This window comes from Monodon monoceros, unplaced genomic scaffold (genome assembly GCF_005190385.1).
Source record: "Monodon monoceros isolate NGI ecotype Baffin Bay Population unplaced genomic scaffold, NGI_Narwhal_1 Super_Scaffold_10, whole genome shotgun sequence".
Taxonomy (NCBI): domain Eukaryota; kingdom Metazoa; phylum Chordata; class Mammalia; order Artiodactyla; family Monodontidae; genus Monodon; species Monodon monoceros.
In genome coordinates this window covers 12,604,846-12,630,564 of record NW_021703766.1, presented here as the reverse complement: position 1 = coordinate 12,630,564, position 25,719 = coordinate 12,604,846, and the positions used below count along the sequence as shown (strand labels likewise).

The following is a 25,719-nucleotide window of genomic DNA, read 5'->3' as shown; positions in this document are numbered from 1 at the left end:
TATACATATATATATGGAGCTTAACATTTTAAAGCACATGCTATCGGTATAACCTGACATACACATACTGAAGGTAGGCTTGTAAATTGGACCTGGGCTGTCTAACACGGAAGTCATTACCGGACTATAAAGCACATGAAGTGTGGCTAGTCTGGATTGCGATGTGCTGTAAGCATAAAATTCACACCAGAAGTTGAAGACTTAGTACCAAAAAGAAAAAAAAAGAATGTAAGCTATCGCAATAATTTTTATACCGCTTACATGTTGATATGATAATACTTTGGACATGCTGGATTAAATTAAAATATTATTGAAATTAATTTACCTTCCTTTATTAGTATGGCTACTAGAAAATTGAAAATTACATGTAGTCTGCATCACATTTCTATTGGACAGCACTGAATTAGACCTTTAAAACACTTGCTTATCCTATCATTTTTATACCAATAGAAAAATTTATCTTTTTTGTATGTCCAAACAAGGCAACGAAATGTTCAGACTCCAAGGACAAAACGTCAAGTACCACAAAATCTGAGTTATTAGCATTTCACAGACCCTTACAAAGCTTGAACAATTTCTTGGTTACCTATCATACCCCAAGAAGATAGAACAATCAAGTGTATATAACACAAACGAGGCAAAAAATGAATAGCATTCAGGTCAACTTGGTGCTGTCAGGATATTTCTGCTATTTCATATGTGATGCTGCTCAGACCGAAAAAGACGTATCTCAGCTCATGGGGCTTTTTTATGAGGATTCCACCTGATTAGCTCTGCATGAACTGACAAATCAAGTTTCTGAATGTGTAAGGGTAAAGACGAGATGCCAGGCTGTACCCCTCCATTCAGGCACCGCTGTCCTATCACACCTCACCTGTCCAGCCAGCCAGCCTCACTCTAAGTAACAACACCTCCTTTTATGGAACAGATTTTTTTTAATGACCTTACATACTTTTTTTCTGATTAGAAAGTATCTTTTAGCTTCAGAATACATTTTGCCTACAGTTTCCAAATAAATGAGATTGTATTGTATTAACCTGGGATTAACACATAGCTTTAATGAGATCTGTGAGCAGATTATATGCAATTACGTAATTGCCTATGATTTATATGCAATATTTCTGAAGTTATATGCAATATCTGTGCAAATTTTTCTGTGGAAGGGTGTGTGGTTTTCATTAGAGTTTAGAAGGGGGCGGTCCCTGACCCAAAGAGATTAAGAATCAGCGCTCAATGTTTTCTACACAAAAAGAATACAGCTGTTAACCCTGCTAGGTGGAAGGACACATGATGTCCAAATCTTATCGACTCGTTTTTTCACTCAACTTCACTGCTCGACTCAGACACTGATGCAAATGAGCAGTGCTCTCCACTTCTGACATCAAGGAGAACTTGTGAACACAGATGCCCACCTTGAGCAGCTTCGCTTTCATAGTGGATGTGATGGTGGTGGGGTTAATGAACTGGAAGGAAGGGGCCGCGTGGTTCGGGTACTGTGCAGGGAACTTCACCAGCATCTTGACGCGGTGGTTGCTGCAGTGCACAGACACTGTGCAGCTCCTGTCTGCTGCGTCCATCTGCAGGGGACAAATCAATAGCTGCTTTGGAGAGGAACTGCAAAGGGTCTTCAGATGCAAACAGGTTTAAATAAGGTAACTGAATGCTCTAGGTTCCTGGTAACGGAGTGAGAGAGAGTCTCCAAAGATGAATTTGGAAGATGTGGACAACTCATTTTCAAAACGGATTTTTAATTTTAGCACCGATTTAATAAATTCAAAGTGTTTTTGCTTAAAAAAGCTTCATCCCAAAGCTGTGAGATAGGCTGAAACTTGTTATATTTATTTTGAGATGGGAAAATAAAGCAGGGAGATGTTAAAAACCTGACTCAAGTTAAAAGTACTCCTGGGACCTAGGAATAAACCTACCTAAGGAGAAAAAAGACCTGTATGCAGAAAACTAAGACACTGATGAAAGAAATTAAAGATGATACAAACAGATGGAGAGATATACCATGTTCTTGGACTGGAAGAATCAACATTGTGAAAATGACTATACTGCCCAGAGCCATCTACAGATGCAAAGCAATCCCTATTAAACTACCAATGGCATTTTTCACAGAACTAGAACAAAAAATTGCACAATTTGTATGGAAACCCAAAAGACCCCGAATAGCCAAAGCAATCTTGAGAAAGAAAAATGGAGCTGGAGGAATCAGGCTCCCTGACTTCAGACTATACTACGAAGCTACAGTAATCAAGACAGTATGGTACTGGCACAAAAACAGAAATACAGATCAATGGAACAGGATAGAAAGCCCAGAGATAAACCCACACACATATGGTTACCTTATCTTTGATAAAGGAAGCAAGAATATACAGTGGAGAAAAGACAGCCTCTTCAATAAATGGTGCTGGGAAAACTGGACAGCTACATGTAAAAGAATGAAATTAGAACAATCCCTAACACCATACTCAAAAATAAACTCAAAATGGATTAAAGATCTAAATATAAGGCCAGACACTATAAAACTCTTAGAGGAAAACATAGGCAGAACACTCTATGACATAAATCACAGCAAGATCCTTTTTGACCCACATCCTAGAGAAATGGCAATAAAAACAAAAATAAACAAATGGGACCTAATGAAACTTAACAGCTTTTGCACAGCAAAGGAAACCAATAACAGGACTAAAAGACAAACCTCAGAATGGGAGAAAATATTTGCAAACGAAGCAACTGACAAAGGATTAATCTCTGAAATATACACGCAACTCATGCAGCTCAATATCAAAAAAACAAACAACCCAATCCAAAAATGGGCAGAAGACCTAAATAGACATTTCTCCAAAGAAGATATACAGACTGCCAAGAAACATGTGAAAGGATGCTCAACATCACTAATCATTAGAGAAATGCAAATCAAAACTATAATGAGGTATCACCTCACACCGGTCAGAATGGCCATCATCAAAAAATCTACAAGCAATAAATGCTGGCGAGGGTGTGGAGAAAAGGGAACCCTCTTGCACTGTTGGTGGGAATGTTAAATTGATACAGCCACTATGGAGAACAGTATGGAGGTTCCTTAAAAAACTAAAAATAGAACTACCATATGACCCAGCAATCTCACTACTGGGCATGTACCTTAAGAAAACCATAATTCAAAAAGTGACATGTACCACAATGTTCACTGCAGCACTATTTACAATAGCCAGGACATGGAAGCAACCTAAGTGTCCATCCACAGATGAATGGATAGAGAAGATGTGGAACATATATACAATGGAATATTACTGAGCCATAAAAAGAAATGAAACTGAGTTATTTGTAGTGAGGTGGATGGACCTAGAGTCTGTCATACAGAGTGAAGTAAGTCAGAAAGAGAAATGTATGCTAACATGTGTTAGCTACTGTATGCTAACACATATATATAGAATCTAAAAAAAAATATGGTTATGAATAACCTAGGGGCAGGACAGGAATAAAGACACAGACGTAGAGAATGGACTTGAGGACACGGGGAGGGGGAAGGGTAAGCTGGGACTAAATGAGAGAGTGGCAATGAAATATATACACTACCAAATGTAAAACAGCTAGCTAGTGGGAAGCAGCCACATGGCACAGGGAGATCAGCTCAGTGCTTTGTGACCACCTAGAGGGGTGGGATGGGGGGGTGGGAGGGAGACGCATGAGGGAGGGGATATGGGGATATATGTATACGTATAGCTGATTCACTTTGTTATATAGCAGCAACTAACACAACAAGGTAAAGCAGTTATACTCCAATAAAGATGTCAAAACAAAAAAAAAGTACTCCTGGGAAAATCCTTCTCTCTAAAGGAGATGGGGGCTGCTAGGGGCTGGTGAGAGAGGAAATGGGAAGAGGCTGCTAGGGGACGTAAGGTTTCTTTGGGGATGATGAAAATGCTCTGGAAGTAGCACTGGTGATGGCTGCATGGCTTTCTGAATGTACTAAGAACCACTAAATTGTGCACTTTATTTTTTTTTTAAGATTTTTTTTTGATGTGGACCATTTTTAAAGTCTTTATTGAATTTGTTACAATATTGCTTCTGTTTTATGTTTTGGTTTTTTGGCCTCAAGGCATGTGGCATCTTAGCTCCCCAACCAAGGATCGAACCCATACCCCCTGCATTGGAAGGCGAAGTCTCAACCACTGGACCACCAGGGAAGTCCCTGTAAACTTTAAAAGGGTGAATTTTGTGGTATGTGAATTATAGCTCAGTAATTTTTATTTTATTTTATTTTATTTTTTTATTTGGCCATGCCACGCAGCATATGGGATCTTACTTCTCCAACCAGGGATCGAACCCACGCCCCCTGCAGTGGAAGTGCAGAGTCTTAACCACTGGATCACCAGGGAAGTCCCTCTCAGTAATTTTTAAAAAGCAGTCCTGGGAAAGAAATCAAGATCTCCTTCTTAGGCTAGATCACTGGATATCCAAACTGTTCTCAACTGGGACAAAGGGAATATAAACTGAGTTGACATAGATAACCAATTAATCAAGGAATCCTTTATCTCTTTTGATTTCTTGTGCTGCCAACTAGAGATGGCAGCTGGAGGATGGCAAAAAGAGCCACACATATGGGAAATCTGGAGACTCGGATTCAAATAGCTGTTGACCTCGGACAAGTTATTTCATTTCGTAGTGTCTCTGTTTCCTCATCTGTAGAGTGGGGATAAAACCACTTATTGCAGAGCTGTTTTAAAGGCCAAATGAGACAATTATGTAAGTGCACAGATCCAGGCCTACTGTTAATTGAATCTGGGCAAGAGAAAAATTAATCAAGTTTTAAAACTCCTTCACAGAAAGACTCAATTCCCTGAAGCACAGAATTTCAATACCTGCCCAAAAGGAAAAGAGTAAATCTCTCTGTGTGTTAAATGAACAAAGAGGCTTGGTCACCTTCTTAACATGCATCTAAATCTCTGAGGAAATGACCAGCTTACAAGGCAAGATCGTACAGCAAAGTACTAAGAGCCTTGGAGAGTCAGGAGGCTGGCTTCTAAACTCAGCCCTGCCATTAACTTTGCCAGTAACCCCCACCAAAACACTAAACTTTCCAGGAGCTGAGCATCTTCACATAGAGTAAAATGAGGTGTTAGAGCATCTGAGGAGATTTTAAGACATTTGAGTATCAGTTTATCCCTTGGTTCATCTTATGAGAAAATAATAGGGTAAGGGAAAATAATCTGCGTTTGTAAAATATCTATGTCCTTAGATAACATAGAAAACAAAGCAAGCACAGAACACTTCCCTGTTACAGCAGCAAAGCTATATTGCTAGCCTAAATCATGGCTGAAATAGTCCCCTCACCCACCAACCGCCAACCGCAAGCGAGAGACAGTTCGCTAAGCCCGAGCACCTCCACGTTCACATTGCGGATCTGCACGTTGATCAGGGAGAACTCCTGCTGCAGAGTCTGAGGCAGGCCCAGCTGCTCCGACTTCTTCTCTTCCAGGAGACTGCTTGGGGGGTCTTCCTTTAAGACTAGCAGGAGAGAGAGGGTAACTTGTTGGAAAAGATTTCTGAAATGGATTCAGAGAGCAGCTCTGGGGTCTTTGCCACAACTCGGAGATGCAGAGAGGGGCACCGCACCTAAAACAGTGTGACCAATTACCTTCTTCCTCCCCGTGGCTGGAGTTGTGCTGGTGATCTGTATCCTGAGTGTGAAGGGTCTTCTCTGGTTCCGGCAGAAGAGCAATGCTCTCAATGAACTCATCAACACCATCTAAGATGTCATTTGCACAAAGCTGCAACAGAGGGGAGGAGATAGATCTAGGTCTAGAGAAGTCAGTGGAAAGGACTGTCGTGTTTGATTGAGTTCTGACTTAAAAATGGGAATCACAAAGGAGAGAGATGTCAGCCCCAAACAGATAAAATCAAAATGAGTTTTGCCCATCACCAATTCTCCCTGGTTAAATACACAGGGTAACAGACTCTATTAGTCTACCCTGGAAAATGTTTTATCCTGTTCATAGGTTACGCAAATCTCAGAAAACCTTTTAAACTCCAGCCTTGATGGAGTTATTCAGCCAACCCAAGAGCAAAAATATCATAACCTCAAAGCATTTGGAGCAAATGGTACTTTTTGGAGAAAACAGATTTAAAAGGCAATAAGGTGATGGTATTTGACCAAAATTGCTCATGAATGACTTGGTACTAAGCAGTGTAGCAAATCTGACCCAGCATTTTCTATCCACTCTGTACAGAGTGCTGTATGGGATGCAATACAAGTGAGACAGCGATCCCACCTTCAAGGAATTTAGCCACCAGATGAGAAGACAGAACCCCGTGATGGGGCAGAGCAAAGCAAGGGCCACGAAAGCAGTGGCCCACTGTGCTTCATATAAGAACAGATACAATTTATGGGGCAAAAACTGGAAAGGGCTTCACTTAACAGGTGTTGTTGATGAACGTGGAGAACTCTGAACACTGCCTAGTGCCAGGGCAGATTTTCTAGCCCATTTATAAGAGAATGAAATGAAGCCCCCAAGCCACTTGCTCAGTATGCTAACCCACACTACCTTAGACCAGGACAAGAGGAAAAAAAGACATTCAGAGGCTTTAAAGCCTTCAAGTGCTGAATACTGAAGTGGGCTCTTGAATACCTCAAAGCCTCAGTGTAGCATACATAAGCCACTCGGCCAACCAGCAAGTATGTATTAAATGTCCATTATGTATCCTCTAACTTCTTCAACTACCAAACCTTCTATCTTAAGTTTCTGGTGTATCCAGTTAACATTCCTCCACAGCATCATTGAATACATACCCTCTGCATCTGGGAATCCACCCGCCACATTCTCAAGGTCTGATCCCGTGACCACGTAACCAGTTGGTAGTCCTTGGACCCTAGAAATCACCAGATAAGAATCATGGAGGTTTTTCTGGATTCAACATCAAGTTTCTTACAGGTTGCGATGGGATGAGATTCATTCATCCATTCATCCATTTAACAAATATTTATGGAACATCTCCTATATGCCAGGTACTGTTCTAGGCACTAGGGCTATAACGTGAATACAAGAATCTCTGTCTTGGGCTTCCCTGGTGGCGCAGTGGTTGAGAGTCCGCCTGCCGATGCAGGGGACACGGGTTCGTGCCCCGGTCCGGGAAGATCCCACATGCCACTGAGGGGTTGGGCCCGTGATCCATGGCTGCTGAGCCTGTGCGTTCGGAGCCTGTGCTCCGCAATGGGAGAGGCCACAACAGTGAGAGGCCCGCGTACCGCGAAAAAAAAAAAAAAAAAAGAATCTCTGTCTTTACAGATCTCACATTCCAATGGTGGAAACAAACATACAATAACATGTCCGGTAGTGACAATGTTATGAAAAAATAACATGGGATAAGAGGATAGAGACTGACAGGGGAACTATTTTTAGACAGGACTTCCCTGAGGAAGTCACCTTTGAGCAGAACCTTATTTTTATTTATTTATTTATTTTTGCGGTACGCGGGCCTCTCACTGTTGTGGCCTCTCCCGTTGCGGAGCACAGGCTCCGGACGCACAGGCTCAGCGGCCATGGATCACGGGCCCAACCCCTCAGTGGCATGTGGGATCTTCCCGGACCGGGGCACAAACCTGTGTCCCCTGCATCGGCAGGCGGACTCTCAACCACTGCGCCACCAGGGAAGCCCTTATTTCTTTTTTAATAAATTTATTTATTTATCTTTGGCTGTGGTGGGTCTTCGTGGCTACACACGGTCTTCTAATTGTGGTGGCTTCTCTTGTTGTGGAGCATGGGCTCTAGGCATGCGGGCTTCAGTAGTTGTGGCACGCGGGCTCAGTAGTTGTGGCTCGCAGGCTGTAGAGCGCAGGCTCAGTAGTTGTGGTGCACGGGCTTAGCTGCTCCACAGCATGTGGGATCTTCCCGGACCAGGACTTGAACCCATGTCCCATGCACTGGCAGGCAGATTCTTAACCACTGCGCCACCAGGGAAGTCCTGAGCAGAAGCTTAAATGAAGTGAAATAATAGCTCACAAATTAGCAAGTGAAGAGTGATGCTGGGATTTAACGTCTCACTGAACTTTCACCTCCACAAATGTTCCTCCTTTTACGTGCTCCAGAGGAGCTGGGGATGAATAGGTTGCTTGTAAAATGAATTGTTTTAAATGCATCGTGACATCTTACTGTTTAAAATAATTTTTTGGTAAGGAAATGCATCTCTTTATAAAAGGAATAATCAATCTTTAATGTTCTTAACTGACTGAATTGCATTTTCACACGATAGGTCTGGTCAAAGGGAAATTATCCTATCAATAAAAAGGTCCAAGGTGCTTTCTGAAAGAGCTTTATGAAAGATCAGAACATTTCAGGGTAATTCTGCAGTATCTAGAATCTTCTTTATGGCCAACTTTAGACAGCAAAGAATCTAGAAATAATTTCATCCATTCCCTCATATTATGGATGGGGAAACTGAGGCAACAAAGAACAGAGTGAGTGAGGGCCAAAGTTCCTTCTCTGTGTCACTGCCTTCAACCAGGCATTCATTCCTCCATGTTTTAATACATCCCTGTGTACAACTATCAAGACAGCAACTATTCTGAGCTACTACCTGTCATGAGAACCACCATCTAGCCCATGTTCATAACAACAATTTTCTTTTCTTCTTTTCTTTTTTGGCATCGCTGCATGGCTTGCAGGATCTTAGTTTCCCAACCAGGGATTGAACCCGGGCCCTCGGCAGTGAAAGCACAGAGTCCTAACCACTGGACCACCAAGGAAGTCCCAGCAACAATTTTCTGGCTCCACATCCAGCCTCTTTTCATGTGCCTGACTTTGAAGAAAAGTTATGCCTAATTCCTTTCTAAACCCAAATCCTCTACTTGGGTCTTCGGCCCTATTCCCTATTTTCAAAGGGCCTTTGCTTTTACACCTACTCCCTTTCTTGCCTCTTCTCCTTGCCTTCAAACAGAGAGGGCAGCAGCCTCCTCCAAGGAATTTAGTCTACTCCTTGCCTCTGAAGGCAACCTCACTCACAAAACCAGTTCGTGTTGCCTCTGTTTCTGCTGTCTTACAATCAGGCTTCCCTCCTCAATCAGCTTTTGGAACTGGTCTCTTAATGATCGTGTGGCTTCCTATTTATACCTATTTATACAATTAAGTGCTTCTCTCTTACTTTGCATGGAGATCCTTCAGCAAAACCCAAAACCAATGACCTCCGATTCCTTCACGAAGCATCCTTTTCCTTGGACCACAACATCCTGATTCTCTTCCTACCTCTGAGAGCTCCTTCACCACAGTGAAAAACCAACATCAAAGCCTGAGGTGGTCCAGTAAAAACTGACTAAGAAGACATGGCAGTAAAAAGAAAATGGAACACCATTAGGTTGAGAAAGAAGTAAAATATAAGAATACATGCAGGATGGGGACTTCCCTGGTGGCCCAGTGGGTGAGACTCTGGGCTCCCAATGCAGGGGGCCCAGGTTCGATCCCTAGTCGTGGAACTAGATCCCGCGTGCATGCTGCAACTAAGAGTCCGCATGCTGCAACTAAATAAATAATTTTTTTTAAAAAAAGGAATACATGCAGGATGACTACATTTATAAAAGGTTCAAAAACAAACAAACCTAAACTATTTTTAGGGATGCAGAAATGGGTGGTAAACTGTAAAAATAAAAACAGAAATCACTATCGTAAATGTTAGGATAGTGTTTACCTCTAGGAAAGGGAAAGGATTGTGATCGGGAAGCTTCCGGGTTCTAGCAATGCTTTCTTTCTTGACCTTGGTGGTAGTCACACAGATTTTCACATTATAAACTCTACATGTTTTATGCAATTTTGTAGATGATATATCTCACAATAAAAAGGAATTTTAAACACCTATAACTTGTACTCAAAATTTCACTACTGGCTAGACAGCCCCAATTTATACAATTCACCCTGCCAGCTTTCACCCTGCCAGCTTACAGGTGACACAGACAACTGAAAATGGGTTGCTAAAAACTTTTTATTTCAGTCCGAAACTACAGGCCAACCTCTCGCTGCCAGGCCATGGGGAAACTCTATCATCTCTTTTCAATGGCAAAATGCAGGACAAAGAGTTGAAAGATGAAGTCAAGCATGGAAATTGATGGGATAGAGACCAAGCAGCCTCGTGTTTCCAGAAGCAAGTCAGATTATGGAAATGAAGATGGGAAAATTAAGAGCATGATCAAAAGATTCCTTTCAAAAACAATCCTAGGGACTTCCCTGGTGGTCCAGTGGTTAAGAATTCGCCTTTCAATGCAGGGGACGTGGGTTCAATCCCTGGTCGGGGAACTAAGATCCCACATGCCATGGGGCAACTAAACCCATGCGCTCTAGAGTCCCTGAGCCACAACTAGACAGCAGCCCGTGTGCTGCAACGAAGACCCCACGTGCCACAGTGAAAGATCCTGCATGCCACAACAAACATCCTGCGTGCCGCAACTAAGACCCAATGCAGCCAAATAAATGAATAAATATTTTTAAATAAATAAAAATTAAAAAAAACAAAAAAAACTATCCTAGAAGAGGCTTGTGAAGGTCACAAACGAGCTGGCATAAGACGACTGCTCTAATCCCAGGTCCACCAGACACCTCTCCTGGACTCTGGACAAGTCACACCACTCCACTGCCCGGTTTTCCTTCTGTGATATGAAAAGACCATGAAATATACTTCTGGTCTGGAAAACATTTAGAGAGTGTGGCAATAAGATCTCAAGACAAGGGAGGTTGAAATTAAGTTTGCATGGTGCTTTGGTGGAGAAAGTGAGGCTGAGGGCTTCCTAACCCCCCTTATACTTATGATGCATGAATGAGGGCTAGCTAGATTAAGCTGCAATAACAAACAGCCCCAAATCTCAGTGGCTTAATGCAAGGCTCTCCGGCTCTCTCTACATCTTCACCTCACCCCCACCCTGGTGGGAGCAGCGCCACATGGAGTTTCTCCAGGTACCTCGGAAGAAGCAGAGAGGGTAAATGATTGCACACCGGCTGTTACCACTTCAACCCAAAAGAGACTGCATCACTTTCGTTCAGGTTTCAAGATCCAAGCAGGTCACGTGGCCAAACCTATCTTCAAGGGGTTGGGAGGTGAAATACCACTGTGTGCTTGTGAAGAGAACTGGGAATACGTGGTAGGTGGTACTGACGATGACCTTGCATCTCCCTCATCAATAGAGGGGGAAGGGAGAATTCCTTGGCAATCCAGTGGTTAGGACTCCACGCTCTCACTGCCAAGGGCCTGGGTTTGATCCCTGATGGGGGAACTAAAATACCACAAGCCGCACGTTGCACCCAAAACAAAACAAAACAAACAAACAAATAAACAAAAACGGGGGGGAAGGAGCAAGTGCCAGGGATTTCTGAGCGTGCGATGACCCCTGAGTTTTTCAGCTCTAGAAATGATCCAACAGCAAGGCTATCAACCTCTCCAGACCCTTCCACATAGGAGAGACACTACACAGAACACAAGAGGATGGACTTGGGGGGAAGAAGCACAGCCACACACCCTATCACCCACCTACGATTAAAGGGGGAGGTTCCCTGACTCCCGCTCCTAAGCCAGCCCTGTTCCTGCATCCTCCCCTCCGATCACGGGGCCCACCCCGACGGGAGCTGTTGGTGAGCAGGGCTCAGGAGGAAATCAGTTGGCGGTCTCCCTCCCACCCACCTTCCTTCTGTTTCCTCCACTGGAATTCCAGCACCACATCATCATGACCTACGAAGGTATGGACCGGCGTGTTCAAGTCAAAGACATTCCACAAGAGCAGGCTGTTCTCCCTCCGCAGCTGGGGAACCATCACGGTCACCAATCCATTGCTGAAAGGCTGTGGCAGAAGAGGGAAAAGCAGGCATTGTTCCAGGGAGAATCCGCTGAGTCTTGAGTTACCCACGTTGGAATTCTCGCCTAATTAAAATAAACTGGATGATGGGAGGCCCCAACCCATCTGGGGAACATTTTTCCAAATACCGTCAGTTGACCATCACATCTACCTTTCATTTGCTTGCCTTTTTTTTTTTTCTTTGCTGATGGAAGGGACCACAGCAAGTAAAAAATAAAGCTAAGCTAAATACTTGGAGAAGAACATTTTTTAATGTAAAATAAGCAAATGGCTCTAGGGGTTGCACACGGGAACACCCCGGCTCCTCTCCACGAGTTCCCTCTGAGAGTTATCGAGTACATCCCCAGAATGAGCATGCAAAGCACACTGAGGGTAACCCCAGACAGCAAACAAACCCCGCCATGTAGAAATGCACCAGAAGCACACCATCCACGTGGAGCAGCACCTTCCCACTGCCCCCAAGACCACAGCTCTGCAGAGGAAAACCTTCCAATTTCAGGACTGACACTTTCCACTTACAAACACCCAATCTGCGAGGTAGCTAAGGGGCTCGTTTGGTTGACAGGCAGACTCTGTTCTTTAAGGAATTAAGCCAAGGCCACCTAAGAGCACATTTATTTTCTCCTGCCCTCTTGGCAGCACTCCTGAGCTTTCCTGTTTGTTTTTTAAAGCAAACATATTAATCCAGAGAAGTATTTCAATTCACAAGAGCAAAGCCTGACTTCCTCCCAAGTGCTCCCAGATGCGAAGGCCAAGTAATACCCCAATTCTCTTCTTCACGCCATGATGCAGCAGGTGGCAGCCTAATGCATAAAGATCCCTCCATTCATCCCTGTGCTCCCTTTCAAGTTGACACTGAAGGAAATATATTATCTCTGATCAATTATCCATCTGGCAACAAAGTTGGAAGGTCGGTAACAGCCTATCCACTATACTTGTAGCATTTTGTGGTTTAGACAGCATTTTCATAGATGATTTTTTTCCAAAGGGAAAACATATTGTACAGGTACTAAATGCCACCGAATTGGACACTTAAAAATAAGGAATTTTATCACAATTTTAAAAAAGAGCAAGGCATATTAAACACTATCATTCATGTTTGACATAGGAGGAAACTATTACTCAAAAAACACAGGTGGCTTGCCCAAGGCCACACAAGTATTAAATGGCTCATTACAGCATTATTCACAATAGCCAAGATACAGAAACAACCTACATGTCCGTTAATGGATGAATGAATAAAGAAGATGTGGTACATATACAATGGAATATTATTCAGCGACAAGAAACAAGGAAACCCTGCCATTTGTCACAATACGGATGGACCTTGAGGGCATTATGGCACGTGAAATAAGTCAGACAAAGATAAGTACTGTATGATATCATTATACGTGGAATCTAAAAAGCTGAACTCATAGAAACAGAGTAGAACGGTGGTTACCGGGGGTTGGGGGTGGGAGAAGCAGGGAGATGCTGGTCAAAGGGTACAAACTTCTGGTTATAAGATGAATAAGCTCTGGAGATCTAATGTACAGCGTGTGATTATGGTTAACAGCACCATATGATATACTTGAGAGTTAAAAGAGAGTAGATCTGAAATGTTCTCACTGCAGAAAAGAGATGGTAATTACGTGACGATGGAAGTGTTAACAAATGCTACAGTGGTAACTGTTTGGCAATATGTAAGTGTAACATATCAACATGTTGTATACCTTGAACTTATGCCATGTTATATGTCAATTATATCTCAGTAAAGCTGGAGAAAAAAATTAAATGTCATTGCCAAGCCCCAAACCAAGGTCTTCTGAATCTAAAGCCAGAGTTCTTTCCACCACGATCCACTGACCTCCAGCCTCTCAACCCTCCAGCTTACCCTCTTCCCCTCCCTTACTGACCACCTTCACACTGCCCAGCTCCCCAGCCCAGCTAGTCTAACACTTCTAGTATAGAGTCTCACCCAACGACCCAAGGGAAAATTTTTAAACAGATAACAGCTTTTATGCCGTCATTACCACCTTTGTCCCACTTCTAAACCAAGACAGAAGGAGAAAACTATCTCACAAAAAAATAAGAGGAAACGTCCCTGGCCCCTTCTGTCCAAAACACCTAGATAATGTTTCCGAGCAAGAGGTAGGGCATCTCACTCACAGTGTATCTGGCCTTCCAGACAGGCACCTGGCAAGGGAGAATATTGAGGTATTTCCGAGGCTGGCGGTAATCCCAGAACTGGAAGAAAGAAAGCAGGATAATTTGTGAAATAAATGCCATTAAAAAAAACCAAAAAACCTCAACTATCAAAATAAGCATAGCCGGGACTTCCCTGGTGGTCCAGTGGTTAAGAATCCTCCTTCCAATGCAGGGGATGCGGGTTCAATCCCTGGTCGGAGAACTAAGATCCCACATGCCGCGGGGCAACTAAGCCTGTGTGCCACAACTAGAGAGCCCGCACACCACAACTACTGAGCCCAAGTGCCACAACTAGACAGAAGCCCGTGCACCGCAATGAAAGATCCCCATGACTCAACAAAGATCCCGCGTGCCACAACTAAGACCCAATGCAGCCAAATAAATAAACAAATATTTTTTTAAAAAAACAGAAAAGAAATAAGCATAGCCTTCAAACTCCATGCTTTCTGTCCTCTAAGTGCCTTTGAGTCAGCCCCCATGGCCATGCTCCCGTAACAGAGACACACAGGAAACACCCCTTTCACACTTAGAAACATTATAGGAGAAACAAAGACTTCTGTGAACACATGAGGATCACTCCTTGAGGCAGATCACTGCCAGCCTGCCTATTAAACTACCTTCATAGTTGAAAGGTAGAAGTGACAACTTTTCATCCTGTATCACTTCACACCACAGAGTAATTTAACTACTAAATTAACTACCGCTATTGCTAGTAGTTAAAAATGTACTGACCGCTGACTGCATTTCAGACAGATGTTTAGAGCTTTAAGAGTTTCATCCCATCTAATCCTTACAACAATCATACAGTGGGTGTTATGAATCTCTTTTTCAAGGGTGGAAGCTAAATTACTAAACGATGTAACTTGTCAAGGCCACGCAGCAAAAAGGTGACTGCGACTATTTGGGGCCCAACCACTCACGTCCACTCTTCCACCCACTCCAACACGGAAGGTGCAGGGAACACACAGGTGAGCCAGACAAAAACTGAGCCTTAGAGACGTCTATGCTTTTAACAGAAAAACAAACACACTTAGAGCTCAAGCATTTGCCATGAAAGCAGGAAATGGCAGAGCACCAAAGGCAGGAGGGCCAAGACTGAAACTCTGAACTATCAGGTATTAAGGAACTATTGTCAAAAACAGGTGACAGGGGCTTCCCTGGTGGCGCAGTGGTTGAGAGTACGCCTGCTGATGCAGGGGACACGGGTTCGTGTCCCGGTCCGGGAAGATCCCACATGCCGCGGAGCGGCTGGGCCCGTGAGCCATGGCCGCTGAGCCTGCGCGTCCGGAGCCTGTGCTCCGCAACAGGAGAGGCCACAACAGTGAGAGGCCCGCGTACCACAAAAAAACAAAACAAAACAAAACAAAACAAAACAGGTGACAGGAGGGGACTCCCCTGGCGGTCCACTGGAGGGGGCACGGGTTCATTCCCTGGTTGGGGAACTAAGATCCTGCATGCCACGCAGCACGAACCAAATAAAAAAAAAATTTAAAAAAAAGGTGAGAGGAGCCACTCCAGAGAACAGTTGGGCAGTTTCTTAAAAAGTTAAACACACACCCACCATGTGACCCAGCAATCCCATTCTTATATGTTGGCCCTAGAAAACTGAAAAGTTCTGTTCACAGAAAAAAATCAATACACGAATGTGTACAGCAGCTCTATTCACAATTACCAAAAACTGGAAACAGCCCAAATGTCCTTCCACAGGTCAAGAGATAATAAATTGTAGTATATCCATATAGTGGATTACTACTCAGCAATAAAAAGTATATGAACTACTGATTCTTAAAACGACTTGGGGGAATCTTAAAGGCATTATGCTGAGTGAAAGAAGCCAACCTCAAAAAGTTACATTCTACATGATTCCATGTAAATGACATTCTCATAAAGACAAAACCACGGTGATGGAGAACAGATCAGTGGTTGCCAGAAGTTAGGGGCTGGGGAGGGTGGAACTATATAGGTATAGCATGAGGCAATTCTTGTTTCTTCTGACAATTCTTTTTTGCCGAATTCAAGTCCCATATTCAACATAATAAAACTGTGAAGATGTCATTTCCATCTAAACTGCTTTTGGGTTTCCCAGACGGCCACGGGGTAAACTATGACTTGCTCCCTCAACTTATAAAAGAAGGAAAACTAGAAATAATTAGGTATGCTTGGCATTCTCCATATTTTCAATTAGCCCAACACTTTGTAAATGCTTTCCTGTTACCAGGTCCACCCTATGTGAAAAACTAGCAAATAAAAGAGAAGTTCAACCTCCCTGGGTTGATTATATACAAGTAAAATATTATTACTCTGAATGCACTTCAGCAATAGTTTACTTTTCAGGTTGGACAAAAGTATATTCATGTTCATTTACAAAGACCGGCATGATAACTACTAATAAAATTAATCCTTTAAAAAAAAGATTTTGCTTCTAGATTTAAATATGCTCATCAATTGGTGACAGTTATGTCAGATAATTTATGGGATAAATAGAGGACCCTGGAAAAAGTCCTTACTGTTCATAAAAAGCTCTTATTCTCAAGGCCATCACTGATGGGGTCTTATGAAATGATTACATTATAGTTGAATGGAGGACTTCGGTCTATTTCAACGTGATAAAGTTGGTTATTATAATAAGTTAACCAGAGCCATGCTGCCTTCTATCCATAGGTAACTTCTGCTTTCCTCTTACTATTGCCAAAGGCCTCTGCTCCAAGCTAGGGATCAAAGACAAATTTTTCTGAAGAAATGTCAGAAGACCCTCGGTCAGGAGCCAAGTTCCTGACTGCTGACATCACAGGAAACAGCCTCTGGGTACAGGTTTCTCAATATGGCTCCCCTTATACCATGAACATGTCAGAATGGACAAGGGGACTGGGTCTGGATTTCCAGGACTCAGCCTGGAAGATGGCAATTTTGTAAAATAGCCTGCTTACCCCAAGATAAGGAAAAAAAACAATTGGTTATCCAAACTGACATGAACTAATTTCATTACAGTTCATGTTCTATTTTTAATGGCCATAGAAGAAAAATCCTTTTCTTTCTTCTTGATCTAGCTCTAACCCTCAATACAACAGTTTTACAGTTTACAATCTACAAATCTACAAAGTGAAGTGAAACTTCATTCAATGGTATCTTGTTCCAGCAGACCCCTTAGAATTCACAAAAGACAAATAGAATAAAAATTATTGTTATAAATTATAAGCTAATAAATTGTCAGATAAACTAAAGAAAATGATTATGTAGGAAAAAATGGCATGCATTGAGCCTTATCAACCAATTACTAAAAACGATGGTTGACTATTATAAGTGCCTCTAAATTGCTTCACTTTTTACAATTATGTTATTTGTATATGTTCAATAAAAACTGTCTTCCTACCAGGGTATAGTGGAATAAATCAAATACCATGCCAAAAATCTCATTTAATTCATAAGCTAAGCCCACTAGTAAGGAATAAGGACTGTGTTTCACATGTGGAAACTGGTCTGTTATCTACTTTATTACCTATGGAATCCGAGCCTCAAGGGTAGTAAAGTTGTTAGTGAATATTGACAAACTTGGGGACCTCAAAGAAAGAGAAGGAGGTGAATCGGATGATCACTGGTTCCTGAAGTTGGGAAACAAGCTGATAGGGTATGGGGACAAACACTTAAATCCAAAACAAACAAACAAACAAACAGAAAAACCACTGTTGGCACATAAGAATAAATTACAACCCCAGGGGATTTACAAACCTCCAGAGAGAAGTTAGATTTTAAGCCTGAGTGTACGATTCTAGCTTTGCTAACCATACCAAAAAGACGTACATGCCTGTGTAAATAAAACAAAGCATTAAATTGCTGAAGCTGAATCCTAAAGTTGCTAAGCAAATTTCTGCGGTCAAATCTCTGTCCTTCCAGGCAGAGACCTGATCATATGCAGGAACTGTGGGGCATGGCTAACTCTGTGCCCTGCATCCTTTTGAACAAGGGTGCATATCACATCCCACAGTCAGAGAGGATAAACAAACAAGAAACACTGAGAGAAACCAAAAATAATAGGGTCACCGACATACATAAATCCTTGAGCATCTCCTGTAAGTCAGAGAATCTCTAATAAAATAACTCCATCTCTACTTGTGAAATGCTGATGATCGAAGACGTCCTAACTTGTGCAGATGTGATAATCACGTGAGAAAATTGCTTTTTCCACCCCAGACTAATGGTAAACTTGGTAACTTTAATGACCATGTGGGCTTTTCTCCTTTATTTGTTTATCTGTTGTGTTTTTATTTTGATGAGCCAGTCCTGAAATGGGACTTCCTGACAACTTCTTGGCAAGTAAACTTCTTTTCCTTTCTAGATGTTTTTGTCTCTGACTTCCTTTCACAAAGGGAAAGAAGAAAAGCCTCTGAACAAATGCCAGGAGCCATATCAGATACGTGCTACTACATCACTCCCACTGGACCACATAACCAGGTGTACTTGCCCAGCTCCCCAAAAAGCACATGCACCCCTGAAACACGTGCCATGCTAACCTACTGCAAATTTCCTCTTGAAGAAAGTGCTGACACACCCCTGATGCCTCCCAAACACGCTCCCCCAACTGCCCTGGGGATGCCGCTCACCTTGACAGAGTTGTCTTGACTGGAGGTAGCAAGAATGTGCTCGCTGTCTGGGTGCCAGTCCAGGCCGTGGATTTTGGAGAGGTGGGCTGCGAGATACTCCACTGCTGTGCTGGGTTTCTGCAACAGGATCACCAACGAGAGTTGTCACTTCAGAAGGAACTCATAGTGCCCACCATATAACAGTCTGCTGGGTGCCGAGTGGGAATACAAAAATACTCCCAGAGGAATTCCCTGGCGGTCCAGTGGTTAGGGCTCCGCGCTTCCACTGGAGGGGGGCGCAGGTCCCTGGTCGGGACACTAAGATCCTGCATGCTGCACAGCACTGCCAAAACAACAAAAAAAAACTCCCAGAGACCATCTCTACTCTTAAGAAACTCCACTTTGTTGGGTTTTTTTTTTGCGGTACGCGGGCCTCTCACTGTTGTGGCCTCTCCCGTTGCGGAGCACAGGCTCCGGACGCGCAGGCTCAGTGGCCATGGCTCACGGGCCCAGCCGCTCCGCGGATCTTCCCAGACCGGGGCACGAACCCGTGTCCCCTGAATCGGCAGGCGGACTCTCAACCACTGCGCCACCAGGGGAGCCCTCCATTTGTTTTGTTGAAAACAAATGACAGAAGACTTCTCCAGCTCTACTTCACGCATTCTCTGAATACGGGCCTGTGAGCCTAATCTACTTCCGCTCTGGCTCCAGGTACGGCCTTAATGAAGGACACAAGGTAGTGGATGCTTTTCTCCTTTGGTACCATGGTCTGCAATTCCTGCTCTCCTTCCTCACAATCACCCACAAAGAGGGGCTGTGACATCTAAACAGACCCAACCCCAATCCTGGGGGTAAAACCACTAATCTTTTTTTTTCTAATTGAAGTATAGTTGATGTACAATATTATATGTTACAGGTGTACAATACAGTGATTCACAATTTTTAAAGGTTATAATCCATTCATAGTTATTAAAAAATATTGGCTTTATTTCCCGTGTTGTACAATGTAACACAACATTGTTGCTTATTTTGTACATAATAGTTTGTCCCGCATAATTCCCTACCCCTATAGTGCCCCTCCCCCCTTCCCTCTCCCACTGGTAACCACTAGTTTGTTCTCTATATCGGAAAACCACCAAGCTTAAAATGATCAAGCCCTAAGACCTCAAAAAGAGAATGAACACACATCACAAAAGAAAACAATACATGATTAATAAGCATATATAAAACAAATTCAGAAGGAAACCTCAGAAATATATTCATACATTAAAACATTAAAGGATTGTTTTTAGCAATCAAGTTAGAAGATACTTGTAAATAATATTCAATGCAGTGAGGCTGCATTTGTCACTGGTGGTATACATATAAAATAGTATAACCTGTTCGGGAAAAAAACTGGACAATTTTTATCAACAGACTTAAAATTCTTCCTTTCTTAAGGGAATATCCTAAATTCACAAAAAGCTTTAGGTACCAAAGATGTTCATCTTGGTGTTATTTGGAACATCTAGAAACCAGAAACAACATGAATAATAAGTGGGGAATAATTAAATGTTAGAACCAATTATTGTACACCTATCTGATACAATATGATGTAGCCATTAAAAGTTATACTTAGAAAGAGCTTATAACACAGGGGAAATGCATTTGTTGTAATGTTAAATGAAAAAAGTATGCATAACTATGCATATATGATAAACCATGTTTTTAAAAAAAGCATAAGAAAAGAAAACACCAAAATATTAGCATTTGTCTCTGGGGCAGGACTATGAATGATTTTTATTTTCTCTTTTATATTTTCAACAAAGAGCATGTATTACTTTCTGTAATCAGCACTGGTCTATTAGGTTAACAGTGCAATCTCCAGAACCAGCCTCCCTAAGTTTAAATCCTGGCAACAAACTGTGCCTCAGTTTACTCAGCTGTAGAATGGGGTAATAATATTACCTACTTTAAAGGTTAGTTATAAAGAGAAATGAATCAATACACATAAAGTTCTTAGAACAATGACTGTGCATAATAAACGCTTAGAAATATTAGTATTACTAGTCATTCACGAATTTGAGTGAAAATCCAACATTACCACTGATACTACACTTTTTTAAGCCTGTGATGCTTGCTGCCAATAGTCCTGCTTTGATACTAGAAAGTGCCAGAGAAGTGAAATTACAACCAACAAGCTTTACAATCCATATGAACAGAAGTCCTAAGTATTAACAGCCAAGAAAAAGTTAAAGCTCTTTAAACAAAATAGATAAAACGCTCGCTACGGGAAGTCAGGGTTATGAGTAGACCAATCAGAAGGCTAGAAAGAAACAGCTCAGCAGTATATTTCTACAAGATAAGGAACACAGCTACTGTTTTGGAAAACATGTCCTGACCAAGTTCATGGCTAAATACCCAATTGTTTATTTTGCCTATGGCTCTGAAAACAGTCTAAAGCAAATACACAAGTACTACAAATTAACCAAACATTTTAGTTAAACCATTTACTATATTTAAATGCTATACCAGTGACAAATATGAATAAAACCAATTGCCAATTGAAGAAATAAAGATGGATGAAGAATGACTATTACCAGACTGGACTAAAGGGACAGAGATAAAACTAACTTATAGAAGATGTACCATCCATCCTTTCCTTATAAAATCACCTTGTCACCTAAGAGCCACCTAAAGCGAGGGCTTCGGCCGGCACACCCCTTTGCCGGCAGATCTTGGCCCCCAATCCAGCAGCCTCCCAATCTCTGCTTCACTCCCCTCTCCTCTCCAACTGTATGACTTTATTCCCTGCTGGAAGGGGAAGGGAGCAGGGCAGCCGGAAGCAAGGCTGAGACTTGACAGTCAGCATCCCAGTTGGGACAGTTCCTGAACGAGTTCCAGGAAAACTAACAGTAGGTCCTCCCCACGAAGGCAGGTTTCACGGAGCAGGAGGCAAAATTTACACCCTAGATCTTACAGAAGTCGACCACTCTCTGCATTCTTACCCAATCGTCTGGCAGTGAGTCATGGAAGAGGCCCTTTCCCTGCATCACTGTTCTCACTGATGCCAACATATCAAACTTCCAGACTTGCCATTACAGTAGCAGCCCAGAACCCTGCAACTCTTTCATGCCTCTCAGGTCCATGGGCTAATGCAGGGAGAACGTAGGCTCTGCAGGCTCATTTGAGGCTGACGGCACAGCTAGACTTCCAAGGGAAGATTTGAGCATACCAAGTATCCTGCCTCAGTGATTTAATTCTAGATGGTATATGTCCTAGAACAACGAGTTTTCACTTTGCAATCTGGGGCAGGAATATGAAGCCTGCTGACCATTCTAGAATAGTGTCTGGTCCCCCAGGCTTGACCCCCTCAGGGACACACACACTATTATCATCTTTATTCTGAAGAAAAGGAAACTGAGGCTTGGAAAAGTTTGTGGCTGACCTGATATCATAATCAGGAGGCAGCAAAATGGGACGCTAGCTTAGGTCAGGCCAAGTTCATTTTTTCTTTTTTTTGGGGGCCGCAGCACGCAGCTTGCGGGATCTTAGTTCCCTGACCGGGGATTGAACCTGTGTCCCCTGCAGTGCAAGCTCAGAGTCCTAACTGCTGGACCGCCAGGGAATTCCCCAAGCTCATTTTCTTAACCACTGATCATAATGTCTCACTCCCTTATCTTCCATCAACACCAGTTTGATCGGGAAGCAAATGTCATCTGGTACTAGGATCTTAACGTGGCAATTAACCAGGCTGCACAGGGTACCCTGGTCTCTCAAAACAAGTCCTGCTATTCACAGCATCCTCTTCAGATCCTCTCAGAGGGGAAAAAGATTACTCACCCGCTTGTCCCATATCCGTACATCCCCGTCATGACTGGTGGCAAGGCAATTAGCGTTTTTTTTATTCCATTTGACCTGTGAGGCACCCGCTGCAAAGAAAAATCAGGGGAGGAAAGCTGTTGCCCTCAACGCCTTCAGTACCAGAGTGGAGCTTATCCAGGGGAGCTGGATAATGAGCTCCGGAGGAGTAAGAACAGAACTCTTCAGGCTTCTATGGCTGCATCAGCTCCATCATTAAGGAGAAAATGAAGCCAAAGAATAAATGAATTAACACATGGGAACAGGATCAGAGTCACCTAATTGAGGAAATAATCTCACTAAGGAGAAAAGAAAAAACTTCAGGTTACCTCCGAGCAGAATCAGCAGGGAAACACAGTTTCTTACAGAGCGGCAGTTCAGCCCGGCTCTGCTGGCTGGTAACTGACACATCACACAACCTGGCCCTTCATCCTCTCGGACACCAAGCTTGCACTCCCAATCAGAAGAGCCTCAGCTCAAAGCCTGCTCCTTCCCACACTGGTTTTTTTGGTTTCATTTCTGGGGGAGGGAGTGTCTTGGAAAAACACAGCCTCCAGATGAGGCTCAGCTGAAGAATAAGCCCCAGTGTGGCCCAATTCTGCCCTCAGAAAATTATGTGCACCCCACCCCCACTCTCATCTCCCCATCAGCGAGCGGTTACACGCGGCCCTGCGTGGAGACAGGGAAAGGGAACACTCCTGGCACCGTGTGAACTCAGTCCTCTGCCAGAACACAGAGGTAACAACAAGGGGGACAAAAGAGCTACATAAGAGAGGAGGCATACTGGAAGATGCCAGAAGGGGCTGAGATGGGTGGAAAATTGGGACATAGCAGCACTTCCAGCTGACTCAAAATAATCACGATGATTATGTTAAACCAGAACTACATGATGACTCTCCTTCCACCTCTTCTTGTTCTTTGCTCAGACAACACATGACATTTCTGCTTTGACACCCTCTCCCTTTGGGTGGGTGTTTATTACTTGGGGACACCGCAGTGGATCCAGGACTTTGGAGAGCAACCTGACGCAAGAATCCGCAGAGTATGAGACAGAAAGCAAGGACTTAGAACCTAACAGGAAATAGAGTAAGGCCCAGACTTTATCCTTGCTTGGTTTTGGTGAGGGTATTTGTTTGCTTATTTGTTTTTTTGTTGTGTTTTTTTTCCCTTGAGACACAGGGCACCTTGAGTCACCTAAGAACGAATGATGGAGACCCTGAAGTTGGAGGATGGTCTCCTATTACTTAGGAGACCCAGTTTCTTTGCAAGAAATGATATCAGCTAGAGGAGAAAGTGTGTAAAAAAAGACTGCTCCAGGGTCCCTGGTGGCGCAATGGTTAAGAATCCGCCTGCCAATGCAGGGGACACAGGTTCAAGGCCCAGTCCGGGAAGATCCCACGTGCCATGGAGCACCTGGGCCCGTGTGCCACAACTACTGAGCCTGCACTCTAGGGCTCGCGAGCCACAACTACTGAAGCCCGCACGCCTGGAGCCCGTGCTCTGCAACAAAGAAAAGCCACCGCAATGAGAAGCCTGCACACAGCAACGAAGAGTAGCCCCCGCTCACTGCAACTAGAGAAAGCCTGCGCACAGCAACAAAGACCCAATGCAGCCAAAAATAAATAAATAAATTTATTAAAAAAAAAAAAGACTGCTCCATCTCCACGTGACAGAGTTACCAAAGAATTCAACACCACAGGAAAAAAAATTTTCTCTATGTCTTTAATGTTGTGTCTAAACGAGATGATGGATGTTCACTCAATTTACTGTGGTCATCATGTACGTAAGTCAAATCATTATGCTGTACACAAACTTATACAGTGCTGTGTGTCAATTATATCTCAATAAAACCAGAAGAAAAGGAAAAAGAAAAGAAAAACAAGTTCCAAGAAAATATGCCTTTCCCAGTAGGTGGTCCATCAGAACACGAAGCCTCCCAGAGGATTCTGGGAACCCCCTAATTCAATGTGTTTTACTAGGATTGTGACACCAGGGTCAAACGGAGACCTCCCAGACCATAAGAGCTCTCAGAAACAGAACGCTCTGGAGCACACACGGACATGCTCTTACTGACCCCCTACCCCAAGGTATAAACAATGTGCTCACAGAGAGATGAGGACCACAGGCTCTGGGGAGCCGCAGCACCCGGGCTGCACCTCTCAGGGAATGAGAGCTCTGCCACCACTGAGACCTCACTGAGGTGCAAAAAAGAAAGAAGTCTCCTACCTCTGTTTTTTCAGAAAGACTCCCAAAAGAAAGCAATTAGAATAATCTTTCTTTTTAGAGGTCCTCCATAAGCCATCTAACTTAGAAGCCTGCAAGTAGAAACAACAAAGTCAGGGATGGATGACTGCGGCATTCACAGACCATTAGTAGTTTCTTTCAGCTCAGTGTCCTCTGCAACCACATCTGTGGGCCATTCTATGCCTCAGGTCATAAGTGCCTACAAGTGTGTGTGCACAGGTTGTGAGGGAGGCACCAGCACAACTGTTAAGCACTCAGCACAAGCGACACAGGTGCCTGAATTCCACATCCATAGAACAAACACTCCCAGAGCATCTCCACAGGACAGGCGCTTAGGCTGACCCTGGTCTGCAGCCCTAAACAAGGCAGATGCAGTCCCTAAGCTCACAGGACAAACCAACCAACTGCTTAATACAGTCACGACGTTTAATGTCTTCAAGTGATGAGGTGTTGGGGTGCAGGGGCTAAAAAGAAGAATCATGTGATCATTTTGGAGCAAACCCCAAATGTGAATTCAAAGGACGCCAAAAGATACAAAAAAGCAGGATTTAAGAGACAGATAGTATGATCTGTTTTGACCAAGGATGCCAAAATAGAATACTGACGGTTGGGCTTCATCATGGCGGGCAAGGTACACCGGTTCTATGCCCAAGTTCAACTCTCAGGAAGTGGTGAGAATACTCTGTAACAGGCCCAATGCAGAATTGCAAAAATAGTCAAATTCCAACAGAGTGATGAAAACAGGTAGCTCAGAAAGTGATTTCAAAGTTTCAGTATGCCCAGTATGCCCATAAATGATACTACGGGGACACAATCAGTATAATCTAGACTGTGCGGAAACCGCAGTTTCTTCAGTAAAGAAACTGCAGGGAAGGAAAAACAAACAAACCAAAAAAGGGAAGGGAGGAGAAACCTACCAACTGAAAGAGATGAGAAATATATCAACCACTTATAAATACGGACTTTATTTGGACTGATTCAAATAATTTGTAAAAAGAGAACAAAAAACAAAACTACTGAGACTACTGGGGAAATCTGAAT

The 25,719-nt window shown here is 43.1% G+C and overlaps 1 protein-coding gene across 4 annotated transcripts in view; it reads right to left on the bottom strand.

The window, feature by feature from the left end:
* Window positions 1-25,719, bottom strand: part of WDR59 (WD repeat domain 59) — an 86,540-nt gene that overhangs the window by 35,201 nt on the left and 25,620 nt on the right. For all 4 annotated transcript variants that reach the window (XR_003796756.1, XM_029243272.1, XM_029243263.1 and 1 more), the window contains exons 7-14: window positions 22,417-22,505; window positions 18,616-18,732; window positions 13,979-14,056; window positions 11,659-11,815; window positions 6,794-6,873; window positions 5,642-5,774; window positions 5,387-5,511; window positions 1,413-1,577 (exon numbers count right to left, since the gene is read on the bottom strand). Coding sequence is in view for 3 of the 4 variants with exons in the window: in XM_029243272.1 (XP_029099105.1) it covers window positions 1,413-1,577; window positions 5,387-5,511; window positions 5,642-5,774; window positions 6,794-6,873; window positions 11,659-11,815; window positions 13,979-14,056; window positions 18,616-18,732; window positions 22,417-22,505 (944 nt within the window). In the remaining variant the exon portion in view is untranslated. The remainder of the gene's footprint in view (window positions 1-1,412; window positions 1,578-5,386; window positions 5,512-5,641; window positions 5,775-6,793; window positions 6,874-11,658; window positions 11,816-13,978; window positions 14,057-18,615; window positions 18,733-22,416; window positions 22,506-25,719) is intronic.